A 17,730-nucleotide genomic window follows, 5' to 3' on the forward strand; every position below is an offset into this window, starting at 1 on the left:
CAGGTAAATATGAGTATACACACTTTCTCTGATTACAACATACAAATCTGCTTTCTCAGTAGGACTTCCCTTAATTGGCTGTAGAGCATTGGCTTACACTACGAAGAGGCAAGAAGGAGCCAAGATCACTGAGATCTTATTGTTGACAAGTACAAATCAGAGGGATACAATTAAAATTCAAAAATATTAACTATACTGTGGAACAACAATAAAACAATCCAGAAATGGAGAAACATGGTTCCATCAAAGCCTCCCCAGGATGAGGCCAAGCACGACGCAGCTGCTGATAGCAGAGGCTAAGACTCTCTCAGCGGTGACTATAAGAACAGTGGGGCAGGTCACACCACGCACATAGATGTTGTGTATTGCTCCGATGACTGATCTGTGGTGCCGAGGGGCAAGTGGGAAGCCACAAAAGGAAAACTGAGTAAATTATGTTGTACCATCTGCAAAAAGCACGTGGGGAAAATGTCTTATGGTCTGACAGGAATAAGGCATAACATGATGTTAAAAAATATGCTACCTAAAGCCCATTACCTGAACACCTAGTGCCCAGCACTGAGCCACGGGCCCATCTCTTCTTTCTGTTCTGCCACTAAGGCATTTCCTGCACCCTCTCATTATCTCAGGCCCATCACCTCCATTCTGTCTGACCCTGTGGTTTGCAGTTTGAAAGCACAGCCAAGCTGTGGGCTTGAGGCCCAGAGTCTTAGCAATCAGCTTGCATGTATAGATGTGTTACACAAACAAGCTGGGACAGTGTCTGACCAATACAATGTCCACAGTTAGAACCCTTCAAAACTATTTATAAAACTGCCTGAATGTTTATCCTAGCTTAAAATGTGCCAGCAACGTATGTCTTGGTCAGCGTTTCCCTTCCTAGTCCTCGGGGACCCCTGGATAGTCCACATCCCTCTGACCCATAGCCAATCGCCAACACCAAATACCTGGTACAGGTGTGTTGGCAGCTATAAGGGAGCAAGAATGTCTAGGGGGTCCCCAAGGACTGGGTTGGAAAACACTGATCTTGGTTGAATAAGCAGATAAGACAATCTAGCAGCGACATTGAAGTAGTTACAGCAAAAACACATATGTTGCATTATATAATGCAATCTAAAATTAACCTAGTCAAACTGTGCGTTGCATTCATGTAGGTTATGTTGATTACAAAGCAAAATCTGGCCATAGCTTGATGGTAGCTAGCCAACTGATGAAATCAAGTTAGATGATGCCAATTCAGATTGTAAACAGACTCCCCCCATATTCCCAGTGTGTGTCCCACTTGCATCTGGGGACTGCAAAAGTGTGAGAGGGGGGAGACTGTGGGTAGCTATCAAGGAGTTACAGGGTGGGCATTTAATGAATTAATTAATTAATTTGTTTGTTTACACACACACAAACAAAAATCGGCAGAGGGGTGGGACTATACACTATGCAGCTCTACCACACACGTACGCCGTTTTCCGCTGAACAGAAAAAAAAAATTCTCTCCCAGATCTGACAAGCAGAGACAAGCTCCTCATGTAGATGTGCTGCTCTCCAAAAAAAGCAGTCGTTTCTGCGCAGAACCACCAACGGAAATGAGAAACACCCAACACGCAACAGTACGCCTGAAGCCTCTCAGGCCTTCTGAGGAAGGGTCCCGCCTGGCCCCTGGGCGCCTCCCCAAAAACCAGTGCACCAGCAAGCCCCTCCTCCAGCACTGCGAGGCAGCGGATGCCAAAACTCCATTGGGCTTAAGTCAGCGGACGTTATTCTGAAACGCATCTTCTCACTCTTCCCACGCAGATACAGATACAGTGAGCTATCTCCCCAAGAATCCAAGTGCTCGCTCCCTCACTCACACAACCAAACCCTGTATTCAGACACCATACTTACAAGCTCTGCCTTTAGCACTGCACAGGTACGGCAAGGTGTTCCGCTCTAAAAACTCCAAGGTATTTATATTTGGTTTTGGTTGGGAGGGGGGGCATTTGTCATTTTTGACAGGGTGAACACCAGCCCTATAAGGAATTAACAGAGACACTTGGCCAATGCCAGCAGCTCCCAATCACAGTTAAATATTTGCTTCGTCATTAAGGAACCCGACAAGGTAACTTTCACTTGCACGATAGCATTGGCAGTCACCAATTCATTTACATCATGAGATTTAATCCATACAGCATGGCTACTGCAATAGCGAGGTCACTTTTAGCTTGAGAGCCAAGATTGTGTCATTTTCTAGCAAAGAAATCTTGAGCTAATTTCATATTTAGTTGACTTCCTCCAACTATTTTTCCTTTAAAATAAAGAGTGCAGAGTACTTAATTTTAAAAATCATAATCAATTAAACAATTATCCTGAATGGACAAAAAAAACGAACAAGCCCAAATTCATTTTTACTCGTCGTAAATCAGGCTGCAGCATAGGCCACATTTCACAGGCTGAAGGTCATAGCGGCCGCGATCGAGCAGGACACGTAACCCCGGCGGCCTGCCTCGTGTGCAGGCAGGCCGAGGCGTTCACAGACTGGAAAATGCTGGACCAAACCACAGGGAGGATCATGCAGGCTGCAGTGATTTACGGTTGCTGGTGCCTTGAGCTTGAGTGGCCAGTCTCGGGGGAACCCATGCGAGACGTGGTAATTACCGGGGCCGTAATCTCTAGCATATGCTCTCCCTCCTGAAGGGGAGTGGGAAAGGCAGGAAGGCTGTGGGAACGGGAGGGGGAGGGGGGGGGGACATGCAGCTCCTCACAGGGCTATCTGTTATTCACCAGCACCGTCATCCTCCCTAGTGGCAAGGCAATCAGCCCCCTGCCACCTACCCCGTGCTAAACACGACTTGGGGGCAGGAATCAGCAGAGGCACCCGGAAGCAGCAGTCAGACAACAGCAGGGATGGCAGTATTAGAGTACCAAGATCCTCCTACTCCCTTTAGCTTCAGAGGACACACACGCACGACTTTGACCACCTAAGGGATCCCCCCCCCTCCCCCCTATAATCCATTAAAACGCACTCGGGCAGAAGAGAAAAACACCCCAGGCTCATTAGCATTTTAATGGGAAGGTGGCTGCGGCCCGCAGGAGCTCCGCATGGCAGGTGAGCATGTGAGATGCTCCACACAGGAACTCACCACGGTGTCTTTTGCAAAACAAACGGGAGGTGAAACGGTTCAGGCCTCCCTCTGCGGCATCCTGTCAGACGCAAGGTCGTCACATTCCACTGTATGTTACTGTGTCCATTCAACTAAAACTGAGTTGCTATTACCATACTATGCACTAGCCCCTGCTGCTATGTCCATCCACCTGGATCGGGTCGCCATTTGACTGCTACCAGGTTCCCAATGAAGTTGATCACTGACTTGCATCCTGGCTCCTCTCCATCCACAGCGTCAGATCCACTAGTCTGAATCGGAAAAGGAATTAGGCCCTAGTGCCCATTAACTACGGCACAATGAGGGTACTGTCAGCTGTTCCAAAGGTACCTTTAAGTCCTGCTTAAATATATAATGCAAATAAAGCACATAGGACGTGACACACACAGGGTTGAGCAGCATGGGTCCGTTACAGCCTTATGGTTACCGGCCAATGAGGGGGAAACCACAGCGACAGCAGATGGAAACATGCTCGAGTGCTCGCACGGCAAGAAGGTTCCCGTCACACAGCACCATGGTGATGCAACAGTTAAAATGCAAATTAAATTGAGCTTCACTCCACAGCTGGGGGCAGGCCTCGTGCTATGGCACAGGTGGCCATTTTAGATCGCCTCAGTACGAAGCCTTCAAATGACAGGTGAGACTGGACTTCGTCGAACAGGTGAGCAACTGAATACAGGCTGACCGGTAACTTGGATGTTGCTGCATGAGTTTCCCTGCTCCGTCTGACCCACAATGAAGCGCAATGTGATTTTCTAAAGGCATCTCATCAGGACTTACAGAATCAAGCCTGCAGTTGTTCCTCATATTCTACAAACAATGATTATTGGTAGACAATGAAATCTCCCAAGGATTTCTGCTCCTGCTTTGAATTTTATACAAATTACACGGGTAACGATGTAATCCAGTGAAATCACTATTGCCATAAAAACACTAACAAACCTTTAAAGGGCCCCTCCCCACACATTCACACCACCCTCACCACTGAAACATCTTAATGAAACATTAAGAAACAGGAAGAGACCCAATAAACAGGCTCGTTGGCCTGGCCAGACAAATACCAGTGCGTGCATGGCCGACAATACAAACAAATATAACCAGCAGCCATGCTTCCTGGAGCATTTAAAAGGCAGCTTCTCTGCCAAATCGGACCTTCAGATCCACAGTGCTCCTGGGAGAGGAGCTCCACCAAACATGGAGGCACCGGCTCCCGTTCTGTGTACACAGAGGTGCAGGGTGGCGGTGCCAGCGTTTGTTCAGCAGATTCCCATCAGCAGTGATCAAAGTCTGCTGTCCACCTGTTTGAGGACAGCCTCACACTGAGCCTATGCTCAAAACCGCACCAGAATCTCCTGGAGATTAGAATGGAGAGATCTACGTCCTTTATCGCTGGAAAAAAAGGAAGGAAAAAAAAAACAAATGAAGTTATCTTCAAGAGAATAGGGGGAAAGAAGAGAAAAAAAGGCACTTGAGGTCAAGGCATTTCCCGTAAATTCCTAACTGCAAATTGTTACCCTGAGCCACGGACAGTGGAGCAGTGAGAGTCTTGTGATTGGCCGAGAAGATCAAAGTGTGTCAACAGACCCGGTGAGGCGTGCTCTCCTGAAAGTGGAGAATGGAGACACGCAACCCGGTGCAGCAAGGAGAAGCCGGAGTCACGGCTCAAGGGCAAGACTGATAGCATCATGTGATCTTTCACGCACCGAGCAGGTCTCAGAGAATGACACCAGGGCAAAGGCCCGGGGGGAGGGGCTAATAAAGGAGGACGTTCTCTATTCACAGGCTGCCTGAAACCAAAAAGAGGCAATGATTCAATCAACGAAGGTTCACAACCAGGTCACCGTTTTTTGCATCAGCTAATACGTATGTAATTAAGAATGGTAATTCCCTCAGAATTCAGTGGCTGGAGATGCTGCCTTCGCAGCGATGGGGGAGGGAGATTATGTCCATGCGAGCCCTTTCAGCAGACTGAAAACAGAGGCAGACAGGGAAGGGTCAGGCACCGGTCAGCTTAGCAGAAACCACGGGCAGGATGAGGAGGGGGTAGGGTGCTGGGAATGAGGCTAGGACTGACCCACAAAATTATCACCAAAAGTTCCCTGGGAAGTCAGACTCTCAACTAGACAGATCGCTGCCAGAATCCACAAATCCACGGGCTTTGACTGTAAGCACAGAAAAATCTCACACGCAAGCACAAACGTGGCCGTCTGCCTTTTTTTTTTTTTCTTTCCCAGGGCCTTAACGTGCCGTCGCAAGCTACCCTCCGAAGCCAGTCAGTCGGACAGGCAAGGTGGGCCCGCCCCAGGCTGGGGAGAGAGGCGTGGGTGAAACAGTGTGTGCAGGGCTGGGACATAGCCAGGGCCAGACAGAGTATGCTTGTTCTCCGGGGGCATGCTTCAGAACATCATGGGATTGCTGGTGGATTAGCACAGCAGGACCTCAACACTGGGGGGAGCTGATGAGGGAAACCAGGACAGCAACAATTCCACAAGCTGTGGGGGGGGGGATAACTGGATACCTCCTACCATCTTGAAAAACAAAGCAAACAACTACCATCTGTAAGCAAAGGGTCATCAATTCACTTTGGAGAGTCCAGAAAAATAAGTGTGCCTCTGTTTGTGGGGGGGGGGGGGGGGGGACTATGCTCTTGCTGGACCCCACTGTACCCTGCTATCCTCTCTTCCATCCTGACTGTTTGTTTTCTACAAGGCCCTGAACAATGAATCACTCAAAATGTACACTCTGTACCAGGGAGCACAAGCAGACAAGGCCTTGGAGGACTGGCACGCGGACACGCAATGTGCGTAAGACCGGAAAAGTCAATGCCAGCAGAAGTACACAGAAGCCCACCATGAATGGAAATGATGCTCCTCCCATCGGCAGCAAAAGGGGAGGGGAAATTTCACCTCTAACAGCAGACACGTTTAACATTCCGGTACTGACGCTTTTGAAGGAAAAGCATGAAATGCATTATATGATCTTAGTTCTTCAAAATCATAGCACTGAACAAGGATTTTTAAGTATGTTTACAGTGGAATATTACCTTCACATTAAGGAAGCAGAAGACCCCCCTCATCTGACACAGTTTATGGAATATCTGTAGAAGGAATCCCTTTTCAAACCAAAGTCAAATGTGAGAGCGTAAAATTGTTACCGACTCGACAGCCGCGCAAAAAGCAGAAACACAGCAGAAAGTCCAAAAACTAATACACTTGCTTCCTTCTGTACTTAAGGGTTTTAACATTAATACTCTACAGTATTAAAATCACAGTATAACGCAGTATAAACAGTTTAAACCAGAAGTCTTACTGGCAGTGGATAAGGCATCGATTACCAATGCAATTTTTTTTTTGAGATATAAGGTCAGAGAATGAAATGGGGGTGCAAAATCTTGCTCATGCACCATTGTGAAGTTAAACAGAAAAACCTAATTTCCCATCTTTGATCACTGATACAAATGTACACTTCTGCAACAATTCTTGCCAAATTTCCCTTTTTCCCATCTTTTCCCAAACATTTCTCTTAAAAGCACAAAGCTTTTAGCACAGAAACACACTCTCTCACCGTTGACTGCTTACTAGTAGCCTTTACATCCTGTTCTTATAACACTACTTTTGCGCATTTTTTTAACTTTGAAAAGCCTGCCGGATGATGAGGAGCAGAGCAAAACTCTGGGCTTGGGGTGTGAGTGAGGTCAACCTGTTTTTTTTCCCTGATAAATCCTTCACTTGAGTAACAGTTGAGGGAGTGCCCTCAAAATCACACGCTTTCTTTCCACTGACATTCCATCTCCACCTACTCCTATGTAAGCCTTCACAAAAATTAAGCAAGACAAATGTGGTTAACGGGTATAATTCAGAAATCATCCGAGTATAAGCGTACTCTGTAGCACATCTATACACAGATTCCTTTTACTGTGAAACTAGGTCTCAAAAAACAGCTTCAATTCAGCATAAAAAGGTTTCAAAAACCCCAAAATAAAAGCTCAAATACACTCTGGCTCTAAATGACAAATTAGCAGCTGAATTTTCACTAAAATAAGTTTCATGGCTTCTTTGGCTGTTCACAGAATTTGTTTCTCGTGGCACTCAAATGCAGCTTCCCTTCTGTAAACACAACCACAACACACTCCAATATATCCCTGGAAACCAGCAGCCTTTTCACATCCACTAACTAAATCCTTTAAATGCATGGGTAATGAGTAACTAGCAGGGAGCAACAGAAAAGACAACTAGCTGTCTTGTCCTCAAAACAGGATCCTATTAAAATGTTTGAGTAAAGGTTCCTTCACATTTTCCATTTAAAAAAAAAAAGAAAACAGCAACTGTAGCATATGACCAGAGGCAAAATGAAAACGGCTTCTTAAGCAGTAAAAAGGTTCTCTACCGTCAACAGCAAATTACTGCATGTCGCACGCGTGACATCACCCAAATGCGTCACTGCCCAAAACACAAGGCCTACAAACGAGCCACTGGATTGTCAGAACCAAACAGCCTACAGTCTCCACTCTACACTGAGCAAAATATAAGGACACTAATGGTCAGAGTTTATAGCTTCCACCAAGGTTTCTATTTGCTCCTAACAGTCTAAGCCCCAGAGGAAACTTCTCTTCGCCACACTGCAACCCCACCCTCCAGGGGTTCACTGCCAAGGCCGCCTGCTTCGCACAAGGCCAGCTTCCTGTTCACCTCTAAGAACCACCCACAGAAGGCCTCAGAGAGAGAGCCAGGCGTAGCCTATCACTGACAAACAGCACAGTGGTTAGAGGGGGTATCTTCCTCCTCTTCCCTTGAGTGACAGGGTTTTAGGTTTCTGGTTTGACTGCCAAGCCCAGACTTAGACTAACCTATTTTTGCAGTGAAGCCAAGAAGTCACACAGCAAGAAACTGAAGGGTGGCTCCCTGCCATCCTCTCTCACCAGCTCCTTATGCCACATACAAAGAGCATTTAAAACAGTGGTGCAGATGCAGAGAAGACCTTTCTGTACAACTGCCCAGTGACGCCCATCTATATAGTGGGGTCTTTCACAGAGCATTCTGCGATGTACAGTAATCTATACAAACGGCAGAGACCCAGTATGGTACAAACAAGAGTAAACACAAAGCTATACACAATAAATGGCCAAATCTGAACTGGAAACAACCTCCTTTAACCTCTTGTCAATATAGTTTCTAGCATTTGTGTGGAACAAGAACAAATATATGCACACTTCAAATGAAGACTGTTTTTCTAAATATCTCTGGACATGCAGAGCCCAGGAGTCAATTCTTAAATCATTTCTTCCCGACAGGGATAATTAATTTGCAGAGAATTCATTTCTTACCCACAAAATTATCTAAACAGAGACACATACTAATTCAAGTGTCAATTTTTGTCAATTAATATCTTAAGTGAGTGGAAAAAATAATAAAAAATCTCTAGAAACAGCTTAAGGGTGATTTTCATAATAGAAATTTTAAAACACCAGCAAATAATTAGGCTCCACATATTCCAACTAGTGTTTCTTGCTCTTGGGCAGAGCCACTATATTAACATGAAAACCTGTACCACCCCTACACACCAGGACGGTTCAAGGATCAGGACCGCAGGTAACCTTCATGACATCACTGACCCACATTACATTATAGCTTTAAGTACGTTTACATTAATTCTCCAAAGATACAGTCCCTTGCCTTAATCAGCCGATGCCCGTTTCCCAAATGTGGATGAGAATAAAACCCACTGTGATCTTAGGCTGACCAGCTATCACACAATTGCCAGCTTCTCCGTCACTTCTGGGCATGTGAGGCCCAGTTAAACATTACACAGCAACTGCAGTCTGTCTTGGTCTCAAAAGTCTCCACAAGATTTTAACAGATTTAACGGGTTTCCCTGCTGAGCAGTTGACACCAATGTCAGTATAAAGGCTTTGAATCTCACCTGTGCTGCATAATCCATCAAGTGGTTGTCCTGATCCCTCTCCTGGTTTCCATTGGTCCAGGAATAATTTGACTCCTTGTGCTGCTCCAAAGGAAGCCTTTGATTCAGGGCTTCAGGTTCCAGCTGGGGAAGGAGATCATCTTCTAAAAGGTCAGAAGCTTCCAGTCCTTCAAACTCTCCTGTTTGAGCATCAATCTGCGGTAACAAATTCTCAACCAGGTCCTCATATCCGTTGCTGTTTGCTGGAGGTATGAGCGGCCCACAGCTCCCCTGAGAGGCAGTGGGGTGCTGGGTTATGGGACCTGAATAGCTGCCCACGTCTTCAGAGAAGATCTCTGAGCTGCTGTAGCCTTCCTGAGCTTGTGCTGGGAGCCGCATGGCCGGGAAAGGGCAATCTCCAGCTTGGTTTATAGAAACCTGCTGCCGTGGCTGATGCTGATCCATCTCTTGGAGCAATGAAAAAGCATCTTCTGCCCCTGAGAACTCTGGCATGGAACCACTTAGAATAGGGACAGTGGTAGAAGGTGTGGTGTTAGCAGGCACATGGGTAGAGGACTGGGCTGCACTTGCACTTAACACTGGCTGTCCTGGAAGGTGGTACTGTACATTACAGTAAGAAGCTCCAGAACTGACAGAGCAGAGTGCACTGGATGTGGGCTCCCTGGAAAACATTACCATGTTTTCTGTGGAAGTGGGGTACTTCTGAGCCCCCTGACAATTCTGCATCCTGCTCTGCTGTTGCCGAGTGCCACAAGGGAACGACACACTGTCTGCATTCATGTGGGGATTTGGCTGCTTAAAGGCATTCGGGATACCTCCTTGGCGATATAAAGCCCCATTGCACTCGGTGTTAAGGGAGAAAGGTTGGAGCTGACCGTGGTGGTTTCGCTGTGGTTGCTGTTGCTTCTGAGCCTGGTTACCCGGGTAAAACATAAATTCCTGGTGCTCAGGGAAGGCTTTGCCCTGTTGGTGCAGAGTCTGGGAGCCAGCAAGCTGCTGGTGAGGCTGAAGGTGTCTATGTTGGTGAACATGCTGATGGTGACTCTGCTGCTGGGGAAGCTGATGGAATCCATTACCATTCTGGTCCTGGTTGCCCCACATAGGGCTGCTATCAGGGAACAGTCCATTGGCCTGGGGTCCCTGGTGTAAGGGGGATCCATGGTACTGTGTGTGTTGGCCCAACACATGGCCACTTTCACTGGTGGTACAGTTTGAAACATAAGGTTGTCCTATAGAATGTGGAGTTTTCAGTAAACCAAAATGGTCAATCTGCGGTTCAAAGTTCAAGCCCTGTTGAGAGGAAGATGACCCTATGCCAGGATGTTTGCCTGCCCCAACTACAGGCAATGACTCAAACTCAGAACTTATCAGCTCCTCCACCACAGGAGCAAAGACTGATGCAGGAGCAAAGCTCTCATCTGACAGCTCCTCCAGACCGCCCGGAAATATGCTTGAATCATCAAATAAGTCCATGATGGAATCAGCCATAGCACAGGCTTACATAAGGCGTCTCCACTTCCCTATGTAGTTTTGCTGTGGGCTTCTAGCCACTGTAGGCCAAGAGAGTCAAAGGTTACAAGACCGCAGCTAATCCATCCGGAAAGGCTGGGAAGACAGCAGAGGGAGGCGTCACAGACAGATCCTGTACGACAAAAACAAGAAAGAAGAAGGTTAGCACTACCGGCAGAAGCTTTAACACCATAATGCATTGCAATGACTTACGTACATTATTGTTAATATAAATTACCTAATACCAAAATTTCTATTCAACCGACATGTGATGCCACTGTGAAAAGAGCATCCAATCACTAAACCTGATCACAAAATAAAATGGTAGTTTCATTATTGCGGTATTCGTTCTTTATTGCCGCACAGGCATACAGCATCTGCATCTGGTTTCTTCAAAACCACCCCAGTGGCATCACATCCCTGGTGCCCGGTACGAGCACTGTCAACAGATCACACAGGTGCGACCGTAGCAGTGACCTAGATGACAGCCAGCAAAGCGAAATGCCTCTCGAATCCGTCACACTGCTCAGAGAAAAGCAGTCGACAAGATCACATGATACTGTAGTTACCACCTGTTACTACACGAGGGGGACCACAAACCGCAGAACACGGAAGACATGAAACAAGGCTTCCTCTTAATTCCATCACTCTGAGACAGGCCCATGTACAGCATCCAGGTCACTACCCAATACACCCCTAGCTCATTAAAGTTCAACTTGGCTATGCTAATACAAAGGTACACTCATTAAAAAAAGAAAAGTCTCAGTAATGTCAGAAAGTATATAATGGTAGTTTCCACAGTCACCTAGACTTTTTGAGCCAATGGAGAATGGCTATAGTAAACATTATAGACGATTTCCATTCCAGGAACCGATCAAGAATCTCCTGTAAATAAGAGAAGCCCCATCAGTCTCCAGCTTCCCAAGAGGCAAGCGTGATGTGGATGATTCAGGGTTACCTATAACACCACCATGTAAGCACACCACACAGGTCATGAGTCATTCAAGGAGAACATGCTCCACTGAGCATAGCAATCAGAACAAATGACACAGGAAGTGCTACAAACTTGGCAATTACTTTATTTCTTTAAAATTTCTTTGTGATTTATTCCTGACATAAGAGCGCTGACTGAAACACCAATACACGACAAACACGGGCACACTGGGCTGTGTTTTGGGTATGTTGTGCCACAAAATGCTATAAGCAGCCACGGGTTGAAAGAGAAGGGGTATTTCCATGTTCTGAAAGTGGAACCTTTGACATTCCAGAATGGGGCTACGGAAGAATTTAAAGCCAAAACCTACAACTGAAACTATAGTGCCAGTTATCACTGAGAGGTGTCCCTGTAGATTCAAGGGATTCCCCCACCAACACTGATATTTCAATCATACTGCCAATGTGTAACCATTCTCACGAAGGCGGGGAGGGCTTTTTTGCAACTTCAAGTACTAAATGCTTCTTGGTGGTCCAATATGCCAGTGTCTGCTTATAATATTCAACCAAATGTATACTGTATATCCCTATAAACATTAAAATATTCCCTTATTTGGAATAAACACTTTCAGAAAAAAAGGGTACAGCCTCCACTCACCCAACACAGAAATGAAAGAATTAAATATGAAAACAGAATGTGCAGAGTGTGTTGTCACAGAAATTCATTTTTTTGGAGTATGACTTAATCAGCTTCCACTTCTTTCATTAACTCTCCCTTCAAACTTCACATTTTACGATTTACAGGTGTTTATAACGGATAAAAAAGGACAAGAAAACCAGATGGCTGGTTTAAGAGATACATATACATCATGCAAAATCAGAACACATAGTGGACCCCCCAGGAGAGGCCACCAATGTTTATCAGGCTAGTTATTACATGGGAGGGAAAGTGTCTAGCCATGTATCAATGCTTGAGAATTGAATGTTTAAAATGTTTAAAATGTCAAAGGAAATCATCGATTAAAATTTTCCTTATCGATTAGTAATATGACGGAAGGATAACAGCGCATAGCTGATGAGGGTCCAAATAAACATTAAAGCATCATTGTGCAGAAGCACTTCATATTAAAAGTGAATGACAATACTGACAGACTGCATTTCAAAGCAGAACGTAAACATCACCACAGCAGGACTGCAATGCAAATTCAGCTTAAAAAGACGACATTCAGGTTTGATGGACTCGCCCATTTAATACTAAGTTAGCCGGAGATAAGTGCCATTTAGCCTCCTGGAGTAGCCTAGCCTGTCTTTGTCATCACTTTGACGTAAATTATTTTGCTTCATTTTACTTTCTACAATTTCTGCATGCCAAATAACCGCCGCTAAAACAAAGTCTAGCTCTTTCGCTTAGCCGCATCATCTTACATAACCATATTAAATCGGTTTCTTGTGACGGATTGTGCTAGAGTGTAGTACTGAACGATATTGGAAAAAAGTTAACAATATTTTAAGTTTTTACGCTATTAAGGAGTTGAAAATTACAAATAACTTATCTACTAACAGAGGCTGTCAAATATGTTGGTGGTGTTGATGTGAGCAGTGCTAACAAATCACTTGCTTTGGCTCAATATTGTCTCTGTAAAAATATTTCCATACAAAACACAAACTTTTTTCATTACCAGTTCTTGTATGCTTTTCTCATCTGTACCATTTTTGTTTAATTTCTTTCAAACGCACCACAAGGTCTATGAGTGAGTCCAGCAGCCAAGACATGAATGATGATGATCGTCTCGGAGAGCACAAGGAGAACTCATGCAAAAGCAGTGGAGGTACACTTTAGGCAGTTTTAAAACGTATTAGATCACACTGAAAAGGAACCATCATTAAAATTGCAAAGCCTGCTAAGTTTTGTTTCCTATGACCGAGTAAAAATATTTTAGCGCAACTTATTGATGGCTTGAACCCAGCAGACCATTGCGGTCCTTGCAATGTGACGACTGCATGTGCATGAAATGCTATGCCCATATTTACATCCCAGGTCATGCATGTGGCACAGTGGGAAGCGCTGTCACAGCACATCACCGCTTTGTGTGTGGAGGTTGCATGTTCACCCTGTGCACATGGCTTTTCACAGAATCCTCTTATTTCCTTCCACTGTCCAAAAACTTGCCACTTAAGTGGAGTCACTAAATTGTCCAGATATGTGGCCAAGTGTGCACCTTACTATGGCAGGTTGGTTCCTGTCTCCTGCCAACTCCAATGTATATTACACATAATAATATAATTTTTTAAATAATTAATCAGTAGGTTACTATTATTAATATAACCGTGAAAGCCGTAGTAAATATCCGTAGTAAGTATCTTCATTTTTTGTTTTGAATCAACCGAAACCTGACATAACTGTGATGCTAAGTTTCCGGAGTTAACTTTGGGATTCCACCATCGGAGGTGTGTTTTGCCAGCAACATTTCGACAACCTACCCTATCTATCCCCTTTCCAGCACGCCTCTCCCGGTCAAAACCCATAAATCACAAAAACGCCCATTACGACCACACAGGTTTTTCCGCTTCTCCACAAAGGGGTCACCTCAGCTACAGTGTGTGTGAAATACGTCTGTAAAGGCGTGTCTTAAGGCCGCTTAATTGAAAGTGGAATTGCAGTTCCCAGACAAGATCTGTATTTCGAGAAAGTACGCACCCCCACCCCGCCCCAGCCGGAAAAAACAGCCCCAGCTACTGTTTTGCGACGCCGGTTAACCCGTTGTCATAGAGCCCATGATCGACAGCCGTAAGGCACGGCCTACTGCACGCGCCGCCTCGTGCTCCTCTCGGGACAAGAACTGCCCAGTCCCAGTGACCCTTCGGCACTACACGTTCTAGGTCGACGTGCGCGCGCCGCATTCCTCGGCCGGCGGGGCGCGAGCAACAGGTACGCGACGCAGCAAGCAGACAGCCAAACTCTACGGGGGCTGGCGTCTGCTCACTTCCTGCTGCACTTCGCGGCGGCGGCGTACGCCTCCTTTATTTGTTATTCCAGGGTCGGCAAAGCCCGGATAACACTGGCTGCCATCATCGGACAAAGATCCGTTCTGACATACATGATATTGACAAAAGCGCACCGAACGTCGCGGAGAATAAGCGACGGATTTACGAAATGCAACGACATCGAAGGGCATCATCTAGAATGTCGTTGGCCAACCGCTATGATAAGGCTGGGGTATATAGTGTCGGATCCAGCTGACCTTAGGGACACGTACACCAGCTACCACCTTTACACCAGGACGAGGGGCACAACTGGGTCCAACAGTCACTCTCCCGAACACAATCGGCCTCAAGCGACCATGGATTATTAGCTATAGATAGACGTAAAAATCACCAACTAATAAACTTGTTCTCAACACAAGCTGCCCCAGTATTAGACACTTAGGAGTTTTTAAAGCGATATAGATAGATCGGTCCTAATGTTCCGGCCAACTTAGAAAAGTAGCTGTCTGGCTTAGGGCGGTGATCGTCCACTTTTCCCAGTCGGACGGCTCGCTATTTTTAAACGTCGCTACTAACCTTAGCATCTTGCGGCCGTGCGAGAATACCCCGTCTCCTTTTGGCCTTCTTTTATTAGCCAGGCGGAGAGGGGCTAGCATGGATCCCCACCCCAAGGGTTCACCTGAAACCCCGCAGGGGCACATCGTCCCATCCGCCTTCTCAAGTTTACAGCGCAAGCGGACATGGTCCGATAATGCCGTCCGAACCGGACGCTTGGGGAGCTTTGCGGTGGGGGTCTCACGGTACGGGGAGTCGCACACGTGTTGCCGTGTCCCCACCGATTTTTACCGCTGCCCACCGTGTGATAATATCACCAAGACTCAAGGTGAGAAGCACAGCGTGCGAGCAGAAACACACCACACCAGCCATCGAAAATCCCTTAATTCTTCACCACGGCACCACCGAGGAAGATTTTTTTAAAAAAATAAGTTTGTTTCCCCCTCTTAATTTCGACGCGTACAGCATGGTGAGCCCCAGCCGTGCACTCACCATTTGTACGGAAGTGGTTGACAGCAACAACAAGCTGGTGAAGCCACCGACAGCCGGACGAGTCGGGCGACGCAGAAGTTTAATTTCACCGCTTTCTCGTCTCGGAGGGATCCATCCCCCCCGGCCGAAACCTGTCGGGGCGATCGTGCGCAGTCACACGTTTAGCTCGGAAAAACCGTGCAATTTACCCACCGCCTGAGACTAAAAATTTGGCGAATTGCAAAAAAATTAAACGCTACCGCGGTTTACTTACCGGTGCGAAGCGGTCCCCCTCTCTCCCAGCAAAGTTTATGATCCGGACCGAACTAGTTGCGGTGCGCCGGGCCGGCTAGCGAGCTAGCTAATTGTACTTCGGAAGTTTTAGTTGTGCCACTGGTGGCAACCTCGGCGCTTCCGACGTCGGGAGTGATGAGACATGAAGCTCATTTGCATATCAGTTATTTACCCTTTGATTGGACAGCCGGGAATCCGTCCGGATCGGACCGCAAACTGGGCGAGGTCGAGCTCGCATCAAACAGAGTCGGATCGCAGACGACCCCCTGTCCCCCGGTACACCTGTCAAGAGCCCAGTTCACATGGCGGGGGGGCTCCCGCGATGTGAGTGATTATAGTGGGAGGACACACAAGATGGCCGCGCCGTGTCTGAGGCCAATCGGCAGAGGTCTTACTTTGATTTCGCATAAACTCTAGTCTCCCGGATACTCGTGTCGAAACTGTCGGGAAGCCCGAGAGTCGTGACAAACAGCTCATCGGTGCGGAGGCTCCCTCAAGTGGCGTGTAGGAGCACCGCGAAAATTTGAACCTCGTGCGTGAAGATTTTTAATCAGTTGCAAACTCAGTTATTTCCCCATTTTTTATAAGTACGTTAAATAACAAAAACAAACCTAGCAATAAGTCAGTATAAATCAGTTTCTGAATCGGTTATTTTATTTAGCATATGAACCACACTTCATTGTTATAAACTAGTTACAGTGTGCTTCACATTGATCTACTTTGGTTTCCCAGGTGTTGAATCCATTATATTCGATCGTGAGTCTAGTTAATAAATATTGGCCGCTATTACAGAAGACACCTGACCTGATGGCAGCCTGCACATCCTACTATATGAGCCAGTTATTTATATTGAACGTGGCTGCGCACATGTGCTGTGAGCTGATTGGCTTGTGGTGACCCTGGTACTTATCATGTACTGGGCTTGCAGAACCTCCCTTGAACTCTGCAAAACAGAGGTTTTATCTCTGCTCCACAACCCAAGGCTGTTCCCAATGATTAAACTCTCCTTGCGGGGCCAGTATCTATACCCTCCACCCACTCAGGCTAAAGCCAACGAACGACCCATTAGTGAACAATACGAGCACCAACTGTAAATCCTGCTGTAGCTCAGTATGTTGTCTAAGGTGATCATGCTGTATGTTATCTGTATGCATGGGAGTTGCACCAGAAAGCAAGAAATATTTTTTTTGAGTTTCAAAAAGAGTTTTAACGTTCATGTAAGGCAATGGTCAGGTGTGTATCTCAGGTTAACATGAGGTGACAAGCTCCTTTTTCACCCCCACACACTCCTACATATCATATAAAATACATTTTCCCTCTCCAGGGTGAACCAATATTTAAACCTAGTCTCCTACCAACCCAGATGTTAGAACATTTACATTTATTTATTTAAAAGATCATTTAGTCTTACAAGTCAGGCAGATAATGCATCGCAAACATATAGCTGTCAGCTTATGTACAAGTGCTGTAAGGTTCCATTGTTTGACCACAAATGCAAAATACCTGTAGTAGCAAGAGCTGTGGTGCACAAAACACCATTTAGATCCTAATATCACCGAAGATATTCAAACACCAAGAGTATCTAACAAGTCTAAGTGCAAAATACAAGAACACAGGCCTCTTCTGAGCCCCAAAGTCAGCCCTGTGCTCCCTGCCTCTTTCCACTTTGCTTCCTCCCCTTCTTATTGAACCCATAACCTTCAATAGATTCCTTGATCCTTTGTCCAGACCAGCTCCCACATGGATCTGTTCATCTTCCCTACAGAGGAAAAACTCGCTGCATGTAAAAATTGATTGAATATGGAGTAACAGGAGGAATCAGGGACCCAACTGTTGGACAGAGGAAGCTGTGAGTAGGCCGGTACAAACCAGTGTCCACACAGACCAGAGACTTAAATCACAAAGCAGGATTTTTTGCTTAGTCAGATAA

The 17,730-nt window shown here is 46.1% G+C and overlaps 1 protein-coding gene across 9 annotated transcripts in view; it reads right to left on the reverse strand.

Annotated features, from left to right (window-relative positions):
- LOC125705773 (chromodomain-helicase-DNA-binding protein 9-like) overlaps positions 1–16,132 on the reverse strand; it is a 47,901-nt gene extending 31,769 nt beyond the window's left edge. For 7 of the 9 annotated variants that reach the window (XM_048971961.1, XM_048971959.1, XM_048971955.1 and 4 more), the window contains exons 1-3: positions 15,781–15,966; positions 15,528–15,658; positions 9,054–10,695 (exon numbers count right to left, since the gene is read on the reverse strand). In XM_048971961.1, coding sequence (XP_048827918.1) covers positions 9,054–10,541 — 1,488 coding nt within the window. In that variant the 5' untranslated portion in view covers positions 10,542–10,695; positions 15,528–15,658; positions 15,781–15,966. The other 2 variants (XM_048971954.1, XM_048971953.1) reach the window with 2 other exon arrangements.
- Between the last annotated feature and the right edge of the window lie 1,598 nt (positions 16,133–17,730).

The sequence above is a fragment of the Brienomyrus brachyistius genome, chromosome 13, assembly GCF_023856365.1.
Source record: "Brienomyrus brachyistius isolate T26 chromosome 13, BBRACH_0.4, whole genome shotgun sequence".
In the NCBI taxonomy this organism is placed as follows: domain Eukaryota; kingdom Metazoa; phylum Chordata; class Actinopteri; order Osteoglossiformes; family Mormyridae; genus Brienomyrus; species Brienomyrus brachyistius.